This window comes from Rhipicephalus microplus, chromosome 3, assembly GCF_043290135.1.
Source record: "Rhipicephalus microplus isolate Deutch F79 chromosome 3, USDA_Rmic, whole genome shotgun sequence".
Lineage (NCBI taxonomy): Eukaryota > Metazoa > Arthropoda > Arachnida > Ixodida > Ixodidae > Rhipicephalus > Rhipicephalus microplus.
The window spans coordinates 9696258-9720671 of NC_134702.1; the positions used below are offsets into that span (position 1 = coordinate 9696258).

General features: G+C 46.3%; 1 protein-coding gene across 3 annotated transcripts; it reads right to left on the reverse strand.

Moving 5' to 3' along the window:
* Window positions 1-54: 54 nt before the first annotated feature.
* tgo (Aryl hydrocarbon receptor nuclear translocator homolog tgo) lies at window positions 55-22109 on the reverse strand. 3 transcript variants are annotated; one of them, XM_037433501.2, is made up of 9 exons: window positions 21835-22109; window positions 19127-19172; window positions 18562-19042; window positions 18335-18482; window positions 15111-15296; window positions 13561-13735; window positions 6780-7290; window positions 3829-3946; window positions 55-404 (listed from the first exon to the last, which is right to left on the reverse strand). In XM_037433501.2, exons 1-9 carry the CDS (start codon window positions 21854-21856, stop codon window positions 235-237), a joined length of 1857 nt encoding a protein of 618 aa, XP_037289398.2. In that variant the 5' UTR covers window positions 21857-22109; the 3' UTR covers window positions 55-234. The 3 variants fall into 3 exon arrangements, with proteins under 3 accessions (XP_037289398.2, XP_075744965.1, XP_075744966.1); XM_075888850.1 differs by having other exon boundaries at window positions 19127-19178; XM_075888851.1 differs by lacking the exon at window positions 21835-22109 and adding an exon at window positions 21303-21323 and having other exon boundaries at window positions 19127-19178.
* Window positions 22110-24414: the final 2305 nt, after the last annotated feature.

Below are 24414 nucleotides of genomic sequence, written 5' to 3' on the forward strand. Positions count from 1 at the left end.
ATGCAGTGGCAGGTGTGCCACAAAAGGGTGAAAGCAGGATGGCAGAGAGCAGTCTTGGGTGCAATACGGTGCAGTACAGTGCAGTGTATTTCTGTGACCTCAGTTCTCTTGTTTCTTCACGTCGGTCAAGTATGGTACTGGTCCATGATGAGCCACGCTACCAAAACCCTTGCACAATGTCGCTGTTGCTGCGGTTACAAAAGAGGGGGCCCCCCCACCACAATGTGTGTGCTGTCACTCGGGAAATGAGTTGAACATGGAGAGCTCTTCGAACGATGCCGTGCCCGACTGGTCCAGCATCTGGAGCATGTCGGACAGCTCCTGCTGCTGTGCGGGGGGTGGTGGTGGGGCTCCTCCTGCTCCGGGTGGGGGTGCCTCACCTGGCTGCCACTGGCCCCACAGACCTGCACAAAAGCAGACCATTGGCTCTGTTCAAGGGCACACAACAGCCCAACCTTCCCAGGTAGAAATACAATGTGGTCGCCATAATTAGAACTTCTATTCTCGTAGTTAGACGCAATATTAATGGGAACAACAGAGAATGATACCAAGAAAAGTATAGGGGATGCTATTAATAGTAATTATGACATAAATGTGAAGAAAAAAAATGTGGGCAAAAAGACATCTTGCCGCTGGCAAGGATTGAAAATGCGACCTTCGAATAACGCTTTCGACACTACCAACATTAAAGTAGACTACGAAATGACCATTGCAGTAGCCCAGTTTGTAGAGCACCGGACGTGTTTTTCTAAGGTTGCAGGTTGGATGGATTCTAAAAATATTTGGGGCTGTCAATTCATGAGGCAATAAGCTCCTTTATTGAGTCCACTCTACGGCTACTTAGCAAAGAGTAGCAGGGCCCATTTAAGCTCTGAGTGCAACATGGCCTCAGTCATGTCACCTTCTCTTTCACTTGCCATTTACCTTCTCGGTAAACACCTCAACCGTACTGTGAGGGAAGGAATGCTAGAGTTCATGATATTGGCCGTTGTAATCTGTCCTAGGGCACCTACTGTAATTACACTTTTAAAGCACCCACTATGCATCTGTAAAGCAATATGCACCTACACAGCTGCATACTGCCATGGGACACTGCCAACGCTCAGTGTAAGGCAGACATCATGAACAAGAGAAGCGCTGACAGCACCGCTACAAGAGACAAAGCCAGCCGCAATGGGCGAGCGGGTCCGGCATGCGCACGAGCTTCGAACGAGCGGCCAGCACGCGTGAAGGCGAAAACGGCAGTGCTCGAGGCAGAGGTTTGCGAGGACTACGCACGTTCGGTTCCTTTTCCCAGCAGCTGCGTCATTCCTTTGGCTTGGGCACAAGTTCGCCCTCATTAAAACTTGTAAATAGGACATCCTTGTTGTGAGGTTATATCTGCTACATTTTCTGGTGGAGGTGCTGGGTAAACGATTCCGAGCCCCACATCGGTACACCAACGAGTCAGCCGCCGTATCCAAGGAGAATCGCCAGAATTCGGACCACTTTCTTCTGTCTCAAGGACATCGGTGACAGAGACAAGTGACACCACCACTATGACGAGCCAAGTTACGCCGGGACAACTCATCGTAAGCGAACCTGTCATTCCAAAGGTGTTTCACAGTGACCCATACGAAGACGCCGAAGACTGGTTAGAGAATTCCGATAGAGCGGGAAATCTAAATCAGTGTAACGAGGATGGCAAGCTGCGCAGCGTCTACGTTGCGTTGAAAGACTCTGCGCGAGTGTGGTACGAAAACCACGAGGCATCTCTGACGTCGTGGCAAGAGTTTCGGCAGCAGCTACTGAGTACATTCGACAACAGTGATCGCCCGGAAAGGCAGAAGCAGCTCTTCGTACACGGAATCAACGAAGGAACGAAACAGTCTCAATGTACATAAAAAATATGTCCCGCCTTTTCAAGCGAACTGATCCCGCCATGACGGAAGACAAGAAGGTGCACCACCTCGTGCACAAGGTAAAGCAGAGTGAAGTTGTTCGGGGGACTCGTTCGCAATCCACCCCGTACTGTTGCTGAGTTTTGAACGGAAGCAACAACCATCGAAACGCCACTGCAACAGAGAGCCCAACAGTGCAACTGCGACGTAGCCGGTGCATCAGCAGGAGTCTACTCAGCAGGCATCGTGGATAATCTTGACACATTGCGGGAGCTCGTCCGGCCTGTTGTCAGGGAGGAATTAGCAGAACTCTTGCTGACATGATATCTATGTATGTGGATGTTGAGCACAAAAACTGGGATAAAATTTTACCATATCTCACTTTTGCCTACAACACCGCCGTACAAGAGGCCACCAAGCTAACCCCGTTTCAACTTGTTTAAAGTCGTGCAGTTACCACAACACTGGACGCCATGTTACCGATAGACCAAGAGGACTATCAACCTGACCTGGACGAATTTATACAAAGAGCGGAAGAGGCCCGCCAGTTAGCAAGGTACCGAATATGTCACCAACAATGGCTTGACGCAGACCGCTACAACCGGGGAAGAAGTGAAACGCGGTATGATGTTGGCGACAAAGTGTGGATATGAACCCCAGTACGCCGGCGAGGTCTGTCTGAAAAACTCATTTGCCGATATTTCGGCTCATATGAGATAGTACACCGACTCAATGACCTCGCTTATGAAGTCAAGCCTGCAGGCCACGAGCATTCGAGACGACGCAATCCAACAGAGCGCGTACACATAGTACGCATGAAGCGCTACTACGACCGATACGAAGACTAGCCAATCAATCGCTTGCTATGCTACAACCACATTGCACGCATCGGGGAGATGACGCTTGAGAGGGGAGATAATTCCATGGGAAACTGCCAACGCTGCATCATTCCTTTGGCTTGGGCACAAGTTTGCCCTTACTAAAACTTGTAAATAGGACATCCTTGTTGTGAGGTTGTTATATCAGCTACAATAGGATGATGCTGGGATGCTGCTGCTGATGAATTGTAGCGAAGCCCTGCGTAGGTTGGCAGCTTTCAACCACCCACTCGTTATGCAATTCACACAGTGCAAATTCACTGGTACAATTCTGCAGTTCTAATACACAACATTACACTCCTGACATGACACAACATGACTTGAAATAGCTGTTTCAAACGCTGGCGTAGTTCTGTGATAGGAGTATTTGAGTGGCATGCAGAATTCTTGTGTTCAATTGAAGCTCAAACTCTGATTTCCATTCTTTGCATCGACCGGAATTTTTTGCTCACCAACAAAGCCATTTTTCCACTCGCGACGAGCGTTGGTGACACCACATTTTAGGTAACATGGGCTCTTTAAAGGTGTTAAAATCCAGTAGCTCACCAAAAAGCCTTTTGGTGTGCTACAGTACGCATCAACTCGGTTCGGCACTTACTTTTGGACATAAGCTCATGCCGAATCATGCAGTCCTTTTCCTTATTGCAGAGGTGAAACATGTTAGTGCCCTGTAAAGCTTTACTCACACATGCTTAATATAGGTGGACTATGGCATTTCCATATATTGCTCATCTTCAGACACATAGATCAAATATCAGGTGAAATCATCAAAATATTCCACATCAAGAAAAACCATGATGATTGCATCTCCACCCCATCCATTTTTCCAAATGATTGTGAAATCAGTTGACTTGAAAAAATGCGACATTTACGTGCTGTTTGGAGAATGCGCACGCAGTGGAAATAATTGTATTAAGTCTTCTCTTTCTAATAAAGACGACAGTTGCTAGTTGACAGCTTGTCCTGTGTCTTCCCTTTCTTGTGTGTTGTTCCTACGCGCTGCATTTTACACCACGAAGCTAAACCAACTCGCGCAGTTTTGTAGGCAGCTACAAAAAGTGTACAGTCACCTGGTCGTGCTGCGCCACCAGGTGCAAGTTGAGTGTACGTAGGGCCTGATGGGCTCCGTGACGGACTGAGTTGGCTGCCACTGCCACCACCACCATAACCACTGGATCCATACTGTTCCTGCAAAAGAAGCCACACATCAGCAAAAGGCTATTCGATTTTGGGCCATAGGGAAACAAATATTTAAGAACTGAAACTCTCGTTAAAGCAGGTGTCTAAAGGCGTACAGATAACGTCACATAAAATCCAAAAATAACATGCTCCAACAGGGACATTTCAGTTGGCAGCACCTCGCAGTGCAAAGCCACAACCACGAAAAAAAAGAAAAGGCAACACTACCAGCCGAGCGCCTCCAAATGCACTCCGCATTCCCGCTCCCTGACTGACTGCCGTGAGCAACGCGCACAACCAATCTCTCGGAAACCGAAACGTCGGCAATTCCTTTTTCTACCGAAAGACGCTGCCAGCATGATTTGGCCCTTCGTCAATGTGGCGTTATCCGGTCGCCTCAAGGAGCACAGTTGCACCTTCTAAATGTTTCTTCTTCTGTGTTCTGAGCTCAATATGCAACTTCATGCCACACACGAATTCACACATGTTCAATGCACTTGCTGAACAGTCAGGTCTAACATTAGTTGCTTCTAGCTACACCACAGTGGCCATGCATTGTAAACCGCATAATAGGTCACTACTGCATCATGCTGTCAGGTGTCAAAGCTGAACTTCACTTACTTTATATAGACAGCAAAGAGATGGGCAACATTATATATGTCCCTGCATTTACTAAAGTGCAATTTGTTGGTATCGTGACATTTTTGTTAATCATACAACAGCATTTCATAAATTATGCTCTAATAAGAGAAAAAAAAAACACGAGATATTACGGAACCTGTGCAGGTTTATTTGAGCAAGGAAGCGATCTATCCTGATGTGGACAGCTCGACTGCTGAAGGACGAACTCGTAAGCGTGCTCATCCTCCTTACGTGCTGTGAAGAATGGGCGTTAAATATAGATTCTTCAGGTTGGTTTGCGTGCGCTGTTTCAATGTGGTTCTTGCTTTCATCACCATTTCCTTATCACGACTAATGGTGAGGATCTTGTCAATCATCAGATGAGCTTATACGCCCGCTTCGTTGTCGCACTGTGCATAGTGTTCGAGCAATACAAGCCTGGGTAATCATCGGTGGCTTCATCCCATAGGTCACTCACATCGCATTTTTCACTGTCGTAGCATTCCCCTTTTTTTCTGCTTCCGGGGCTCAAGCTGATCGTTCAATAACACATCAAAAGGCTAGAAAACAGCCGCGTAACAAGCGTGCAGGTACCGTTGTAAAGCTGCCTGACAAAAACAAAGGTCAGGGGCACGGCCTGATGCAAAAAAATTGACGGCAGATCCACGAGGTGAATGATGATGAGATTAGGCGAAGCTCCTGGAAGTAACACCGTGAAATTTTCTTCCGTTAATTTACCTGGCGATATGCGCGCTTCCTCGCCGCTTCCCATTGTCGGACGTTTTCAAGATTTGCTTCGCGGCGTTGACGTGCTGCTTCGGCCTCTCGTTCTCGTACGGAAGGATCTTGCCAACGCTGACGTGCAGCTGCAGCTTCTTGTTCACCTACGACGGGATCTTGCCGACACTGCCTTGTTGATGTGGCTTCTTGTTCCCGTACAGCAGGATCTTCCCGACGCTGACGTGCCGCTGCAGCTTCTTGTTCACATACGACGGGATCTTGCCGACGCTGCCTTGCTTATGTGGCTTCTCGTTTCCGTACAGCAGGATCTTGGCGGTGACGTCGCACAGCTTCCCGGCGCGCTTCTGCCTCGCGTGCTCTCACTTCAGGGTCCTGTCTGCGAGCGCACGCTGCCGCTGCCCTGCGCACCCGCCTTTCGACATCCTTATCCATTCGAGCACACACCGACGGCAACGAGCATCGGCAACTACAAACCTGTATCGATATAGTTTTGATTAAAGAACCATTCTTTTAGAAAACACCTGGTGTCTTTCGTTAAGCAGCTGGCATCTTTTTCTTTAGAAACATCTGGCTTCTTTTGTTGGTTTATTTTATCAATCAGCGGTGTGTTTAAGAAAAAACTTTTATTATTTAATCACGCACAGGAGAAATCTCACCAGGCACTACCTTGGAGGTAAACAATGGCTGCTACTGGGAATGAGAGACAGCAGAAGTCGGCTTTTAACATTCCTACTTCTACTAACGTTTCCTACTGGAACATACCAATGGCTGCTAATGGGGAATGAGAGACAGAAGAATTCGGCTATTAATTAAAGTGCACGCTGCGAATTTTTTTTTATTGTTCAACAATGCACAGAAGAAATCTCCCACCAGCACCACCTTGGAGGTCAAAGCGTAAGACTGGTTACACAATACGACTACGAGGGACGAACGGGTGCCGCTATAAGGAGCTTCGCCCCTAAAACATGCACAAAAAACAAGTACCAAGCGATGATGATCGCAATGGGGCTATTGCACATATGAGTAGGGCGGGCACATAAAGAAATTCGCGAGTGCTCTAATGGTGATGATGATAGTGGCGGCTATGGAGCTGGGCATCATTTCCACAGCGGCAAGTAACTGTCGAGGATCAATATAAGTTACTTTGAAGGGTTGTGAAGATACAACGGGGAAAGAATTCGATACGTTATTTTGTTATTCGGTATTCTGAAATTCGTAGTAGTGAAATATCCTTACACTAGACTAATGAACATTTGGAGGGGGATTTTCGAAAAATTTGTTAATCTGAAAAAATTGGTAATCAGAGGTTTGCTATAACGGGATTTGACTGTAAATTATTCAAACTATTATATTTGCCATTATTAGACCAAATTACTATTCGTTTCATACCTAAAGTTCATTGTTCACACGCCCTTATACTGTACATACAGATTTACAAACCAAAAGTGTTCTTTCCTGCTAACATACACAAAGCACCCACCTGTGGAGGAGGCACCCTCGGTGGTGGAGGAGCACTCCAGGCCTGTGCAGGAGGAGACCCCTTGGCCAAACGCGGCCCTCCAGCATATGGCTCATAGCCGTAGGCTAGAGGAGCGGCTGGGCGCCTGTCTGCCGAGCGATAGGCGTCGGCACGAGGCAGTGAGTAGTCTAAGCCCTCCTTGGCATGGCCACCGTAGCCTAGCGGCATGTCTGCAGGTGCGTCATCTGTGCCCGTAGCACCGGCCGACAGCGTCTTGGCCGAGGTGTTGGTGCAGACAACATACTCGACGTCGTTCGTGTAAGGGTTGAGAAAAGCAAAGGAGGAGGTCCGCAGCCAGATCCACTCACGGTTTTTTGCACGCAGTCGGTACATGACCGACATCACTTGGCCTTTCATCTTGAGCACCTGCTCAAAGTTCTCCTTCATGTGGCCCTGGTCCTCGGGATGGAAGAAGTCAAAGCAAGGCTTGCCCAGCAGCTCCTGCGGCTGGTACCCCAGCACTGCTGTTACCCTGTGCACAGTTAGTAATCGTTCACAATTAGTGACCACTTGCAAATGACAGATTGTTGAACAAAAACAGGCCGCCAGTTCAACTTTTAATATACAAGCAAATTTGGTTTATGTGGCTTTATGTTTTTCACATGACCTTACTTTAGATTCCCAAACAACCTGTCGCGCTCTCTTGGATTGGGTCAGGCCTACATTATCATGTTCTCCAGCTTATAAAACAACCAAAGCACACGGTCTACATCAACCATTTTGAAGAGTGCATTTTCTATGTATACAAAGCTTAACTCTATATTCCACTGCTGACTTGCAGGGGTTATAGAGCACCAAGTTTTGGCTAGTTGGCGGCACACGTCATGCCTGAACACATCCTGTTGTCTTCTGTTCTCAATTTATAACAGAGCACAGTAAGGAAAAAAAAAAAGGCCTTTTCTGAGATCAACATCACAGTGAGTTAGGCATTGAGTCCTCATGGAAAGCTGCTAAAACAGATAAGTATGAGTCGAGTTTAAGCCAATCGTGCTGTGACAGCTTAAATGACATGACATTGGGCTAGTTGAGGACTTTTAAAAATACACACAAAACGCACGAAAGATGTAAACAACAGCACTCTGTAGTGCAAGTCTTCTCTCTGAGGTGCTCATTCTGCACACAATACATTTATTCATGACTGACACTTGGACCAGCAGGTTATGAAATGAAGTACTGTGATTCCATGGTCCTTCTTAACATCGGAAAGTTGATGCATTGGTGCACTTCCATTCAATAATGCAGTAAAAGTGCACGTTTTTCAAAATAAGCAGGATATTTTCACTAACTGTGCACTGGACAATGCTTTCACTATTTCCTGTGCAGATGGCAGCCAAGCTTTCACATAAAATAGTTTGCCTTAGTATGAAGTCACCAGGGAGCTGTTTTCAAAAATGCAGCAATGAAATGCCTATTTCCAGCATGGCTTTCAAATGGTTATGACCAGAAGTGTGGCAGCTTGGGCTAGTTGGTATGGCATGACGATAGTTATAGCGCGAGAACAAAACGACGACACACTTTCGTGTCTTTCGTGACCAGAGCAGTGCAAATAGCCAAGTTTTGGGTGTGAAGCAAATTGAAATACCATCAAAGTTTGAGCATGAATAGAATATCTCCTAAGATGGAAAAGATTTCTATGCATATTCTTATGAGATAGGAATATGAAAGCATTTTCGATGGCTAGGTTGACGAAGCGCTGAAGGTGTGCTGCTAAATGGTTTTTCTTAGCTGTCTAGTGAAAACTGAGGCAATATTGAGGCCGATTTGTGTTTACTTAAGGGGGGATGCTACACCTTCCAAAAACTCTTTTATTTTTGCGAGTACCTCAGTCGAATTTGGAGAGCCTACGTAGATTTTACTGCTGATTTCAAAAATCTAATTCTTTTTTTGCTGTGACAATTAGTTTTAAAGATATAATGAACTGCGACTTTTTCAATTAAGGCCTAATTAGCTAATTAACTGTAACTTGGATATTGATGTGCAACCTATAGAACCAATTCGGTATGTTCACAGTGTGCAATAAAGTATAAATCATTGTTCTGGGCTATTTCGAAGCAAAGTTGTGGGATGTTGAATATGACATGAAAAATTTCCCCATCTACACTTGAAACAAAAGATCCATTTAGAGAATTTTCTCCAAAAATTATTACAATAAAACTTACTTTACGACACATCCCCTGCATTTATCTTCGAAACAAAAAAGAAATCGTAATGATAACCCAGATAGAACAAGAGATATTGCTCCGGCATAATGGGAAGCACATGAAAATTGTCGTTTTGAGAAATCGAGAAAAAACGTGTGCACACATTTTTATTGCAGAAGATGCAACAAGACAACCTCAAAACGCACCAGAAGCATAGTCTGAATGCATTCTGTGCTCATGCCTCCTCTTCACTAGCTTCCGGAGTTCCAATGAGGCTGTTCTTTTCTTGTTGGAGACAATGCTGCGACGGTGGTCTTTTTCTCTCGCTCTCCTGGCACCAGTACTTGTCGCATTCATGTCCATTTCACCTAAGATTGCCGTTGCAAAATTCAAATTGCCCGTGTTGAAGCGCAGCACTGTTTCTGCAACAGCTGCTTCAACAGCGAACAGGGACGCATGATGCTCCTTGGGGGCCAAACTCCAGATTACCGAATGTAGGCTCTCGTTGGAGTTCTGCGTTTTGCCGCGTTCGCACCTCTGAAGCAGGGCTCTTTCCGAAAACCGGGTATAAACCGGTAGTAATGCCTCTGCCACGTCTTTCGGTAGATTGTAGGCATGCCTGGGGTCGGGCTCACCCTTTGCTTTTGCGGCATTGTGCCGACACCATGAAGTTTCACCAGCTGGGCACAGACTATGGTCCGAGCATTCATCAGTGGAGGTGACGTGGCGGTATGTGGCCATCACAGCCTTTTGCATCTCGCCCACGTCACCTTCATGCGATTTCAGAGCCCGGCCATAATATGTGCTCAGCCTGGTGATCAGCTCACCTGTGAGCCTGCCTTTCCCACCAAGGCCTCTTTTCCCATCGCACTTTTGTTTCTGCACCAGGTTTCTCAATGCGGTGCCCATCCGTTTCTGTACATGATTAATACAGTCTTCCTTCTGCACGTCAATGTAACCATACACCTTGGCGTCTTGTATGGCGCAAAATGTCCTAGAGTCTCCATCAGACAGCATAGTTGTGTAGCGCAGGCCATGGCGTTCAAGCGACCTCTGAAATAGAATTAGAGCCGCCTCCACTTCCATTTGCCCCGCTTTGCTGTTCGTATTTTTTTGGCATTTGTGGTTAGCCTTCCATTCTTGATAGCCCTCACTACTAGGCTTTGGGCCCACCTCGCAGCCTAGGCAAAAGTTGGAAAGAACGACGTAGTCCAACACGTAGCCACTAAATAATTCGATAACTGTGCCCACGCCGATGTGGGAAGAATGGCCTCGCGTCTTCCACGTGCCGTCGTAGCTAACGGCAATATTGCCCCGGTGGCCGAAGCACAAGTCATCATAAATTGTTCTAACCTTTTCCGCACATTCGCTCATAGCGGACTCAGCCGCTCGCGTTGCAGCGGGTGCCAGCGTGTTCTTCAAATGCCGCTGAAACGTCTTGTGGTGCATACCGCGGTGTGAGATGCCCATTGTTGCGAAAATATCGTTCATTTTCGTTTAGCCGTTGCCGGTAGCCACCATCGCCCTCGAAGCGAGAAGATTTACTTCAAACGGATTGCACGTTTTCGTGCCGTTCGCGCGGGGCGAAGTCCATTCATTCGCGATCTCGCCGCACCTTTCACACTGCACTAGCACTTTCACGGCAAGTCCGTAGTCCCGATCCCCTCTGACGATCGTAGCCGGTCCGTGGCAGGCTTTGCAACACAAGGCACCCATTATCGCGTTTAGGATATCTAGATGCATAAGCAGATAAGGAGCAGCGTGGTCCGAGTCCTGTGCGGTTGCCTCGCTACAACTCGCGGTGAAAAAGTCAATTTTCCGTGCAGTTGCTGGCGCCGATGAAAGCCGGTCGAGCGTCGCTTTCTCCCGGGCATGATTTTCTTCAACTTCGGCGTTTGTCACCACCTTGGCGTCGATTCGTAGTCGTCCGGAGTTCGCTTCACCGTCATCGTCGTCGGAGGCAACGCGCTCGGTCGCACCATCGCTGAACGGCCGCGGAGCGTCGACACATCGTTCGTCGGAGTCAACCAAGGGCTCTGATGACTTCGTAGACTTTCTCCCACGACCTTTGCGTTTCCTGCGACCAAATGCGTGCACGGTCCGATACTTTTTTGCGTTTCCAGGCATGGCGATACGATCAGAAGCTTCAGAGTGCTCTGCCGATTTCGAGGCGTCACAGCGGTAACCCTTTCAAAATGGCGTCGGGTCGCGTATGCAGGCGCAAGCCGCGAGCTTCCAGCCAACCGGAAAGCGCCATTTCAGTCACGTGCGCCGTTTAGCCAATGGCAGTGAGCGCGGCTCTTCGTCTTTGAGGCCCCGTTTTTCGAGCCGGGGAAACGCTCAATGTTGCTTACTGAATAAAAAAAAACAGCTGAAAACGCGTTCTTTCAAACAAGACCAAAATGGCGCCGATCGAGCGCGTAGTTCCCGCGTATCGTAGAGCCGAAACCTGCGCTATTCGCCCTCAATTTAAAGGGCAGGACGCCCGTTTTCGGTTTTTTAAAGTTGAATAACGATAAAAGTTGATGGTATTCGGCTATGAAATTTTGTAAATAGGTGCGCAATGATGTCGGGAATGCGAAAAGAAGGTCCGCGAAAACTCGATTTTTTGGCTGATTTTCGGTCCCAAAGTGCCGCGTCCCCCCTTAAATGATTTAGTACAACCGAAGTGTTGTTGAGAACAATTTAAATGTGAAAGGAAGAGACACTGTTTCCTAAACTTCTCCTCCTGCTACTTTTATGGAGGCCTGCCTAGCTGATGTGATAGGCAAGGGCATGCCCTCTTCATGTTGGGAGTTCCTCATCTGCTGCACAGATTCCTTCTCCTAATCCGTTGCTGCGAGTGGTTTGTGCAGCAGTTGATGCCGGTATCAGTTTCACTAGGAGAGGTCACGGGTTTTCCTCGCACAGTTTTTGCGGGTGCCGAACATATACGCTTTCTCAAACCTGGTCAAATAAAGCTTTTGCGTTCAAAATGACTGCAAAACATGTTTAAAAAAAACAGTTTCTCTAGCACTGTAGCCTCTAAAATTGGCAGCGAAAGACTCGTAGACTTTGAAGAGCCTACCGGCAGCCTTGTTGCCGTTGTTTAGTGCATGATCTATCACTTTCAAATTGAAAGCAGCCGTGTAGCTTCAGTGTCGCTTCAAATCGTGACAACATTACTGACACAACATACAAAACACGCCGCAACGCACACTTGCTACTTGGGCTTGGCTTGGATTAGATCGAATCTCCGTGCAATAATGACACGCTTGATGCTTAAGAGATGGCGCCAGATGGTGTGCGCTATCATCATCAGTGGATGGAACGAGTAGACAACATTATTACGGCAGCTTTCAGGGGTGCGATAATTACTCGAGGAAAAAAAAAAATCTTATTTTTGTTGGGCGGTGTGAGGGGTGCGAGAATTATGCAAGTGCGAGGATTATGCGAGTAAATACAGTATTAGGCACATAAAGCACCGCTACGTAGCATCCATTCTGTGTGCCTGAAACTAGGGTCCATGGATGGTGCAGCCAAAAGAAGGAAATCCTCAGCTGCATGACAACCAAAAAAAGTTTCTACAGGCCAAAAATGAGAAAATCTCTGGGTTGCAATGACAAGCTTACAGGCATATTCAAGCATCTCCGTGTAGATTGAGTTTGTCAAGGTCACATGCCCTTGAAATGGCATGTGATCGCGGCATATCCAGCAGTGACCTTTAAAAAAACTCTATCAAGGGAAGAATTCTATGAGGGTGCATCAAAGTACCTCATGTCAACGTACCTCATGCTATAGTTTTTAGAAGACCTTACCCGCCGAGTTGGTCTAGTGGCTAAATGCACTGAGCTGCTGACCTGCAGGTCGTGCGATCAAATCCCAACCGCAGCGGCGACATTTCCGACAAAGGCGAAAATGCTTGAGGCTCGTGTGCTTTGATTTATGTGCACATTAAAGAACCCCAGCTGGTCTAAATTTCCAGAGCCCTCCACTACGGCGTCTCAACCGCAGCGGTGGCTACACGATTTGAGCGTCCGCTTTAAATGCGGGAGGTGCCAGGTTCGATTCCGAGTGCCTACCGGGAGGCCACCGATTTTTCCCAATGGGTAGAGGAGTACAACACCGACCTGGCACTCGGTTGTTTCTGGGCACTCATTTCGAAAGGTAGTCCCATAAGGTTCTGCCAAGATCCGTGGGCATACCTTAACCCACCACAACCTTGGTGAAATAGTTGAGCATCCGCCGCTGCTGTGAGAGGCAGAGAATTGCTGCCGCCAGGCACCTACTGGTCAAATAGGTACTCTCGGCCTGATGCTCGGCTGAACAAAGTTGATGGTCGCTTAGGAGGGCAACTCACCTTGTGGGAAATTGGCAGCATGAGATCGCCAGAACTGAAATTAGGGCCATCCTTTTTTTTCTTTTTCAATTATGATTTGATTTTGAGCAAACGAAACCATCTCATTTATTTTGCGAGAATTTGAATACTTCAAAAAGTAATATTTCCAGCAAATTGATCTGAATGGCAAACAAAAACAATATAATAAACATATTTGAAATATTCGCACACTGTTACTTATGGCACTGCAAGAATTATGTGACTGCTATACATGGCTACTGACCTGGGGTCAACAAAGGTGAACTTTCCGTCCACAGAATGACGGGAGATGAACTCTGCATTTGAGTTTGACCCCACAAGGTCACTGGGATTCGGAGCACTGGTCACCTGGAGCCTACCAATGGCAACCAGGCAACAATGGCTGCCCCCATCCTGGTCACCGGGTTCCACCTGGACCCCTGCACAGTTTACAATCTAAATTTTACAAAAAAAGTATAGTCGGTAGTTGTCACAAGGGCCATCCTTCATTTCAAGGCAGAACAAAGAGACAAGCAGACACTCACGTGAGAACTGATGCATGATTTCCAACCAGTCGACATGATGTTTGACTACTAAGGAACATATCAGTACTTTCCTACTTACAAACTTATGCAAGCATCCAGACAAATTCCTCATTTCTTTTAAGAACAGTACGCTTCCAATTATGTCCATCTTTGCTGATAAAACTACTTTAAAGGGCCAGTTAACAACCCCAAGGTCCAAAAATTGCTATGAAGCGAAATATGTGCACTTTTGCCATCTGAACATGCTGCCACAAGAATTTTGCGAATACGTGCTATAATATCGCGGGTCGTGGAGCACCCTTCCCTTAGCGAAAAGTAGTCGGATGCCTCTATATGTCGAACACGTTCGTTCTGGCAATATTACTTCTCCCAGTAGTTTTGGGTTCAACAAAATGACAGAGGGCAGCACGAGAAAACCAAAATGCAGACTGTGCAAGGCCAAGGCACCGTTTCATATGGCAAATGGCCGACCGACGAGGTCAGTGGAGTTGCCCATGGGCAAGCTCGCATCACCGCATGTATGAGGGGGATTGGTCAGAGGAAATGAGGTGTTGGAATTGTTCGAAATGGAAGGCCTGCGCGGAGCACAGCTCTGTATTGTTAGGAAAATGGCATCACCGCAGTCTTTACAAATTGGCGTGCTTCTTAAAGGGGCCCTGCAACACTCTTTGAGCACGGTCAGAAAACGCTGCATCGGTAGTAGAGGCTGCCGACAACACGCGACCCAACTATTATAGCGCAGCATGCGGCCTAGAATTCACAATAAATTATTAGTGAGCTAAAAATTGCTTTCTCTTCTGTTGACAAATCATGCAATATACCCAAAAATCACATGTTGCAAGCCCATCTATCAGACAATGGCTGATTTGAACATGGCGCACTCACTCGTTAGAGAGATCGCCGTGGGAGGCCGCTACTTGTCCACTGAAAAAGTTGCGCATTCGAAAAAAAAAGCTCAAGGTCACGGGGCTCGCCTGACGTTTCTTTTGGCCCTGCCATTCCTAACCTTAGCTTCCAGTGCATTCGTCGGGACGAGAGAAGAGAGGATGCGATCGCAGCATGTGACAACTCTTTGTAACTTTGCTTCTACTGGATGGATTCTTAAATTTTTTGTGGCGTTGAATTCGTGAGGCAATAAGCTCCTCCAGTGAATTCATTCCTTGGTTACTTGAAAAAATGTTTCAGGGACCCTTTAAGGGATGTCAAAAAAAAAAAAAAGTCGGAGCCTGTTCACTGCCGCTATAAAATGCAAGATCTCAACAGCGTTCACCTGATGGAGGCCAATTTTTTATGTAGCCAGTGCAGTGGACGACAGCGTAGGCGGCACCGTCAGGTGACGGGCCCAAGGCATTGCGCTGGCGCAGCCTCTGCAGGCCCTGCACGTCAGGCTGCACATTCCCCAGCTTCATGCGGCAGATAAACCCCCGCCGGGAACCCATACACAGCCGCATCGACGCTGCAAAAACGAAAAACTCGTTATATTCAATCTCAATGGCATACAATCATGTCACTCGCTCGAATGTGCATATTCACATCCTTGTCGACTACTGCGTGTGAAATTATACACACAAACTGCATTACAAGCAAAAGTAGGGATGTTGCAATGTACAGAACGTGTTCTGCACACGTTAAAGCAGTTCTGATTGTATTTATGCTACCCGACTGAGCAGTGGTACAGCCAAGTTTAGTTAGCTCACCTGAGTCCCCCTACCCTCCACCCACAAACCAAATAATGAATTCTGGCTAAAGTACTACAACTGAATAAATGTGTCAAGTGCTTGTTAGTTGGAATGTAGTCATCTGAGTGTTTGTCTGGGTCAGCTGGTCATGATCTAGCATGTATGCTTTAATTCTGAGAAACGATTCAAGTGGCTAAATAAAACAAAATGTAATGTATGAAATTAATGACTTCATTTGGTACTCACATTCCAAAGAAGAGATTTTTAATTCCATGCTACGTTCATGCTACGTACCATGCTACGTCCATGCTGCGTAAGTCCATGCTACGTGCCAGTGCATAAAGCTGAAGAAGACGAAGGAGATAGACTGGCGCGAGCTAATCTGTGTGGCTGGCGCTGCTCGCCTAATTGGCTAGAAATACATCGGTGACTACCCCTCTGAGTCAGTCTCCTTCCCATAACAATATAATTTATTTATTTGTAATGTTCAAATCAGAATATGTACAGATACAATTGTTAAGAAGAGATACACAAGCGGTTTCTCACATCCGGATCACTTTTTTTTTTTCTTCATATTCATTCATAAAACAACCCTGGGCTAAACTCTGCGAAAAGAATATGTGGTACCAGCAAGGCCGATGCTCATCTTTTGCATGAAATTATTTGAAGAAGACAAAAGCCACTGAAGTATTGCAAATCATTCATACATTCTGTAGCTGCATGCTTTTCATGAGTCAGAACATTGAAGAACTGAGGAGCGATGCTCATCTTTTGCATGAAATTATTTGAAGAAGACAAAAGTCACTGAAGTATTGCAAATCATTCATCCATTCTGTCGCTGCATGCTTTTCATGAGTCAGAACATTGAAGAACTGAGGAGACAATGAATTTTCAGCATTAGCATAGGAAATTGGGTCAAGTGGATGCAGTTCACAAAACTGAACAAAGCTTAGCACTAACGGTTTGTTTCTTTGCCCTTTCTTCTTGCTGTTTTATTCATTACTAGTATTACATGTTCAAAAGAGCACATGGGATTGCATTTCTATGGGAAGACATTGTTTATAGTCAATGCATGCCAGCCAACCTTGCAACAAAAAAAAATCATAAAACCTCCAAGCGGAGAAAGGGGGGAGGGGGTACCGTCTTTTTTTAAATTTGTAACTAAGATGGGTTTGCCTTTAGCAACAAGCATAATCATGTTTTGCCGTCATAAGTCAAATTGACGCACTGAATTATTTCCCCCATTTTTGGCAGTGTTTGTAACATTCGAATTTTGACCCAATAGACACATGCATTTGGCTGGGAAAGTTCACGAATTCGTATCTGCCCCGGTTTTGCATCACTGATCCTCTACTGTACATTTAGATGAACGCCTCTCAAATTTTTTTATAATAGAATGCAGTGGGCTCGCAAAAAAGCCTGGAACGGACCGACCTGCATTTTCGTCAATGCGTCTAGATCTCGCACACGAATTTCGATTTACGGGAGATTTTCGTGCCAACCGTACGAACGGAAAAAACGGTCGAAATCAGGGAGTCTCCCGGACAATGCGGGAGACTTGGCAGGTATGCGATGATGATAACACCAATACATATTGTTCTCTCCTGGTGGCAAAATATAGCACAACGCCGTTTTTGTGGCCTCTGTGACTAGCTGAGGCAATGCGCCGTAGGCCAAGTTTATTTTTTAAATCAAAAATGAAATATTTTTAGTAAAATTTCAAGCAAGATTCGTAAAATTATAAGTGTGCTTGAAATTCGTACATTTTACGGGAAAATCTGAAGACTTGGCAGGTATGTCAATGTCAACCTGAAGTGCCAATAGTAATTCATGGCAGCTAAGACCGCAGCCACTGTTCCAGGTTCTCAAACAGTGTGCGCTCTGTTTTACTGACAAGAAAGGAATGCTGACCCTTTGCAAGCTGAGGATGTTCACATACTAGGGAGATAGAAGCTGCAAAATTTCAAGAGCGAGATGTTAACATTGATCAATTATTGTTTAAAGCTTGCTTATGGGCTTTTTCGAATTGCTCAATATTGCCACATGACAAATTAAACAAACTCGTTTTAATCAGAAAACTGCCAAATTTGTGCTTTATTATCCTCAGTACTTCTTGAAGTCGGTTCCTAGAAGGGTACGATTAAGTTTCTTTGTTCAGTGTAAAAGTTAGTGAGATATATTTTAAGGCATAACAGTAGTGGCTAGATTAAATTTGGCTTCTGCCTCCATTTAAAAAATGTCTTTTTTCACGTGTGTAATTGCAACACACGAAAAGTGGACACATCATGATCTCAGGCCATAGTGATAAATTTTCCACCAGTGTTTTGTGACAGCATGCGTTAAGTTTCGTACAGTTAGGAAGAACACGGACAAGTGTGCATAGAAAGCTGCAAAAGACGCAAGTACTAGCTCGTTAGAGAAGTTATAATGCCGGTATGCAGCACTTGACTTCCCTTTCACGGACGATGCCGCAAATTTACCTCCGTTTAAGCTGCAGGCCTGGCCGCACAGTTTCTCTAGCCAGCCCCCAACCCACCGTCCTTTATCTTAACATCATCCATTCACTTCAGCCAAATAGTCCGCCTCAGTGAAACAGTGGCTACGGTGATCAGCTGCGGACTCAAAGGTCGCATTTCGATGGAGGCAAAATGGTGGAGGTCCTTGTACTATGTGATGTCAGTGCACATTAAAGAACCCAGATGATCAAAAATTCCGGAGCCCTCCTCTACGACATCTCTCATAATCATATGGTAGTATTAGGACATAAAAACCCAGATATTATCACTTCAGCCCTACACTGCGTGAAGGAACTCACACTGATGACCTTCCTTCTTGACAGTGCCAGTCTTCAGGTCAAGGATGCGCCCGGAGCTGGACGCCTCCTGGGTAGAAAGCTGTTCGCGTACCTTCTCGACATCCTCCGGATGGATCAGGTCGTACAGGCAGGCATTGAACCATTCAGACTGCATGGAAGAAGGTAAGGAACACATCATCACTACTAATAAAAAGGCCGCATCACTTTGCAGCAGGTACGGCACACACCTGGGACTGGTTGAGCACGGGGCCGACCGAGTCGGAGACATAGATGACTCGACCCGTGTCACAAGAGACCACAAAGAGGAAGCCGTCGGCTGCCTCCAGTATGAGGTGCTTCAGCTCCTGGTCGGTGAGGAAAGAAGGCTTGTAGGTGCCGTCGCTGCTTGTGTTGCCGGTTCCACGGAGGGATTTCATGTGAGCTACCGCCATGCGCAGGATGGTCAGCTTGTCGGGCTTGCGCGCCAGCGCACTACACGTGGGCACCATGTCCGAGAGCTCCGTTATGTAGGCTGTCATCTTATTGCGCCGCCGCCGCTCAATCTCACTGTGATTCTCCTTTTTCGCAGAGAGAGACTCGAGCAGCTCACCGCCGTCACCCTGCCGCGGTGTCGCCAGCGCATCGGCCGTAGCAGGCCATGCCTCGTATCGCTCCTTCTCCAGGGCGTCCTCGTCCATGCGTCCAAATTTGCCCTCCTCATCGGCAGCGCTGCATGCAACCAGGACACAAGAATCAGTTTCCCGGATACCCACATAAATGTAAGCAAACATGACACTTATGCTCGAAACTCACTCCTTGTAGCAGCTGGCCTTCCGTTTCTTGAGCACCTTGCTGCCGTCTGCAACTTAGAACAAAAATTAAACTTTTAGCTTTCACAAATATGCTGTACATACAAGATTTCACTTAACGATTCACAGCAAGAAGATTAGAAAAGTCTTTTCCAGGTGACTTGCAACTTTTCAAGAGCATACATACAAAAGCAGTCACCTGGGCGGGCTATCAGAAATAGGTGAAAGGTCAATGTTTCATGCTAATAAGAACATGGCAGCCAGCAATGTTGTGGTACTTCCATTTCACTGACCAGACGGGTGATGCCCCCCTGTGAACAAGGTCAGGTATGCTCCAGTCTTCATCAGAAGATTCCTCAGATGCATTGCCAATGAACTGTCGTCAATATATAGTTCAGCAACTTCATTTACCAATCTTTATGTGCATTAGTTTCAATATCATCATTCACTTCAGCTGTTTTGAAGTAATGCTGCAGCACTCGTCTGCACATGATACACACCATACTATGAACAAATATAATGTGCCGACATGGAATGAGTTCACTAATATTGCAATGGACAGCATAGATGACATCCATACATAGAGAAAGAGGCACTTCTACTGGAATACATTACTCCTAGACTTTATTTTTTTCATTACTGTAGTAGTTTGCGGCATAGTAAAATACAGTGTCAGAGATACAAAAAATCACCCCTTCCTGTTCAAGACGCTTGGGACAGTAAAAGTTCTCACATTAAAGGAATCACTTCAAGACATAACAGAATGCAAAAAGAAAGATGGGTAACAGCACAAACGCTCACTAAAAACAATGTTTTGAAAAGATTAAAATGACAGTTTATATAGAACATCTGAAAGCTCCCACTGTGATAATTAAAAAAGAAACAATTTGTGCAGGACTTAATCAGGGGTTAGACCCTCACAATTTTAATTGAAAAAGAACCTATTCTCATGCTTCCCAAAGCTGATGTGCCACTAACACAATCACTTCGCCACTTGACAAAAAAAAATGTATTCACGAGCTCGTGTGTCTAGTGTCTCTGCCTTGGCGTAAAATCTCAATCTTGTCATACAAAAGAACACACTTGCAGATTTGACAGTGTGAAGGCATATGTGCATACCTCATGTTTTAAGAAGTGATGAGTGTTTAAGGGCACAGTTGTTTACACACCTGCGAGTTTGCACCACAAAACATATCTGCTGCATGACGGAGATATTTCACAAGCATCTAACCCTTGTGCGCATTGCAAATGGCTAACCCTATGTCCCGGAGAGTACTTACGGTGGTCTCAAATGGTGTGATTACCAGCGGCACTACATTGTAGTTCCATATGACATTGTGGTTACTGCTGCATTCCAAATGAAACTCATTTCAAGACCACTCACTCGTTAAGCACAACACAGCTTGCTTTGCACAAGGCATGTTTATGTTATCAGCTTGGCGAACTCAATTCTAAATGCTAATATAAACAAGGGTAGCAGATAAGATGCTCTACATGTTGTATTATGCAGTTCTATGTCTCACCTCATGTTTCTGAGTTCGCTATTACGCATATGCATTATGTTAATATATGTTTGCTAAAAATGTCACAGTAATAACACTAAATGCATTTTAACATATGAAAGTTCTGAGGTAAGCGATGTCATTGAAGAAGTCAGAAAAGAGTTCGTGCATCGAGAAAGAAGCACAAAGGTATAGTATTACACCTTTAATTTTGAATTACCGAAACTGGATGAAGAAATTCTCAAGATAGAGCTAAAAAGAAAAAAAAAAGTTCTCTGAACCATTTCATTAGGATGTTGTTTTTCGTACCGTATATCATTCTCATGCGTGTTTCAATATCACAAAACAGTTAACACAAAGTTGGCAGGATTTACAATGAATTACTATTCGACTTACACTTTTACTTCAGCCATAATCATCTTCAGGTAGCCGGAGAGTACCTCAAAATTGACAGCGGTGACGGGCATTAAGTTTCCGCGGCAAAGCAAATGATCAAAGTTTAACATCAAACCATCGGCTACAGCAGCGTGCTAATAAGGTTGTCTGAAGTCACTGGGCCGTGAAGGTCTTGTATCAGATGACGCGCCAAATAGCAATGTGGTTGGCCCACTTTAATACGTTTCATTTCGATTGAGTGACCTAATGACTACTTTCGGAACCCAAAGTTGCTTAACATACCTGTGCGTTGCTGAGAATGCCGATATTACCAGCAGTAGAAACAGATTTCTTTCATCGCATTACTAAACAAGAATTGTAAGCGCAATTACTGCACTAGACTAGTCTCTGCTGTTACTGAGCTCCACCCACAAACGTGCCTAGCGCATTCATCTGTTATCCTACCTGACGCCACAAATGCACAAATATGATATAATTCTTCAACGCAAAACTATTTCGTTTGTACATGTGAGAGGCTGCGTTACTTCACTGTCGTTAAACTGATGAGAAACGCAAACCAACATCCGTGATCCTAAAAGCAACGCTTAACACGCGGCGTCTTAATTGCTGTTTTATCAAGAGCCCCAATCACCGCGAAATGCGAACGTTAGTATAGTAAAGCCAGTTTCTAGTTCCTAACTCCGCCCACTGGGCCACTACTCCACGGCACGGGCAACCAAACACGGAGCCGAGCTTCCGAGATGGACGCGTCACACCTGCGAAGCCTCGGGCAATGCCGATCGAGCATCCCTACTGTTCCATCGGCAGTGCTCACCTGGGTTTGCTGCCGCTGCCATGGAACTAAGGCGTCCAGGCGCGTCCACCGGCCCGGGGGACCGCCGCCACGCGCTCCGCACGGACCCGCGGCGAAAGCTCAACCATGCGTTCCTACGGCACAGCGCCCGAGAACGACGACGGCGAGGCTTCGCGAAGCCGCCAGCGACGCTCCGCTCTTCCCGACACCCCAAGCATGCACTGATGCGCGCACAGGGCCCGTTCAAGGACAGGCACGGAGGGATTAGCCACCAGCTTTTTCACGCACGATACGCACTGGACACTCAACGAAGAATCGCTTCGACGGCGAACGTCGACTCACAAAAATGGCCGCCACTCGCGCACACAACGCCACATGAATACACAGCGGCCCTCACAGGGCACGGGACAGCCAGCGCTGGTGGTGTAGCTGCAGATCACTTGCTTGGTTGGCGCACGGGCTGGCCTAGGCAAGCTGGGTGGCCCAACAGGCCAGGGCGAGCTCCTCGCCAGAGGTCCCCAACGAGTACTCCTTCGAGGAGTCACTCCATACCACTGGTGTCAGAGCAGCGTCAACTTCTCTCGCAATCGCCCTCTGTCGTTTACATAGTGGTGTAACTTCGCACAAATACTTAGCATTCTATTTTAAAGTTGTATTCAGTTATATATGACGTGTTGTACCGCTAGAAAACTATACTCAGTTGTCACACGTTACTCTCCCCACTCTCTTTTTCTTTCCTACGTACGGCACCAAAACTGTCCAACACGTGCACGTGGTCACTGTGTTTGTACAACGGCAGAGCACTGAGTGCTACCGTGGCCACCTCGAAACAGGTCAAAAGGCAAATGACTTATGAGTATGTTACTGTACGCGTAATTGTATTAAGCTATGTTATTTCGCGCTCAAAAATCTTCAAAAGGAGTTTCCGCACTTAAATTTCAGCTGCTATGTCATAACAATATTTTGGCAAACGGCCAAGCTCCGTTTCTTTTTGTTGTTCACAGTAGAAAAAGTGGTCTATTTCGCTATCAGACAGGTTAAAACATCCCCCACCCCTCAAAAAAAAAAAAGAAAAAAAGAAGGCAGATTGCATGGTTTTGGCGCTTGCCATGTGCCAACTAAACACGCGGTCGGCAAGCACTCGCTGGAGCCAGAAATGTATAACAATTGCTGAATATATTTAAGACAATATCTTTGGAACTTACAAAAACACTGCAGTGAGAGCAATTTGTCTCTACAAAATATTAAAATATGCTCCAATGCCATGCATACAGGTCTTCTCTGCGCTCACAAATATCGCTTGTACATCCGTCGGACGACGATGCATTTTCCGACATATGCACTCTACTTATCTTACATACAAATTGCGCTGGCCGCAGACTGGCAAAATACTGCACCTCGATCGTACATCGCACATTTTTAGGGGCGAAGCTCCTTGTGGCCCAGAGCAGTTTAAATCCCTCCGGCGTAGCCAGCACAGCACATCCACAGACAGACGTACGCTTCGCCCCACTCATCATCATTCACTTTGTGGATAAGCTGCGATACTTTTTTTTTTTTTGTTCTGTGTGTCTGGCGGATGAACCGAAAGAATGAAAAATAAACAGTGTATTTCTTCATTCTTAGGTGCGCACCATTACATCGGACCAATAGATACGCGCGACGTGTGTGAGCGTGTATGCGACGTTGTATGTGAGTCGTCATAATACAAAGATTTAGGGGCGAAGCTCCTTGTGGCGTGGCTTGTGCGTCCCTCGTAGTACGTAACCACCAGTGGCACATACCCGAAATAGCGGTCCTTACGATTTTGACCTCCAAGGTGGTTCCGGTGAAAGATTTCTTCTGTGCGTTGTTGAACAATAAAAGATAGTGCTCAATGCACATGTTAATGGCTGCTAAGGGGGAATGAGAGACAGGAGAGCATTCGGCCTTTAGGTAACGCGCACGCTGCGATCCCCATTAGCAGCTATTGGCATGTACATTGAGCACGATCTGACAAGAAAGGGTTGCTACGTTATACTCTATGGGTGTAACCTCCTTGGTTTTAGAAAGGTTTAGCGAGCGTTGGGCCGCATAGCCATGATTACAGTGAACTAGTATATACCATGAACTCGAGGTGGTTAAAGGTGGGAAGTAAACCCGAAGCGCAAGCCGTAAGAAAGTGTGCATGTGCCACCTCCCGTTTAGTCCTTGAAATGTCCGCTGGATGGCGGTGCTTCTATATGGAGAATATATGATGAAAAGATGCGAGATGGTGGTACTTGGAGTGCTGAATAGATGGACGAATGGACACACAGACAGATGCATGGATGGGCGCATGAACGGACGCAGGCGCGAATGCATGGACAAACGCGTAGGGACGGACGCACGAACAAGCGCACGCACGGACGGGTGGATGGACGCATGGACGGTTACACAGACGTACGCAGGAACGGACGGAAGCAAGAACGAATGGACGGACGAATGCTTCGCCCCACTCCCCATCATTCACTCCGTGGATATGCTGCCATTTTTTTTATGGTGTTCGAGCTGTTATCCGCGACTCTTCATGTACCTTGGAAGTGTGGCGGTTCGGGCTAGTTGGTATGACATGACGATAGT

Bases quoted from the DNA above. Each gene is read 5' to 3' on its own strand.
- tgo (XM_075888850.1), bottom strand. From the start codon at position 21,856: ATGGCAGCGGCAGCAAACCCAG. The intron at 13,736-15,110 runs GTGAACGCTGTT...TAAACTGTGCAG, and splicing joins AAAAAATTGGCCTCCATCAG to GGGTCCAGGTGGAACCCGGT. The intron at 405-3,828 runs GTGACTGTACAC...GCTTTTGTGCAG, and splicing joins TGGTGGCGCAGCACGACCAG to GTCTGTGGGGCCAGTGGCAG.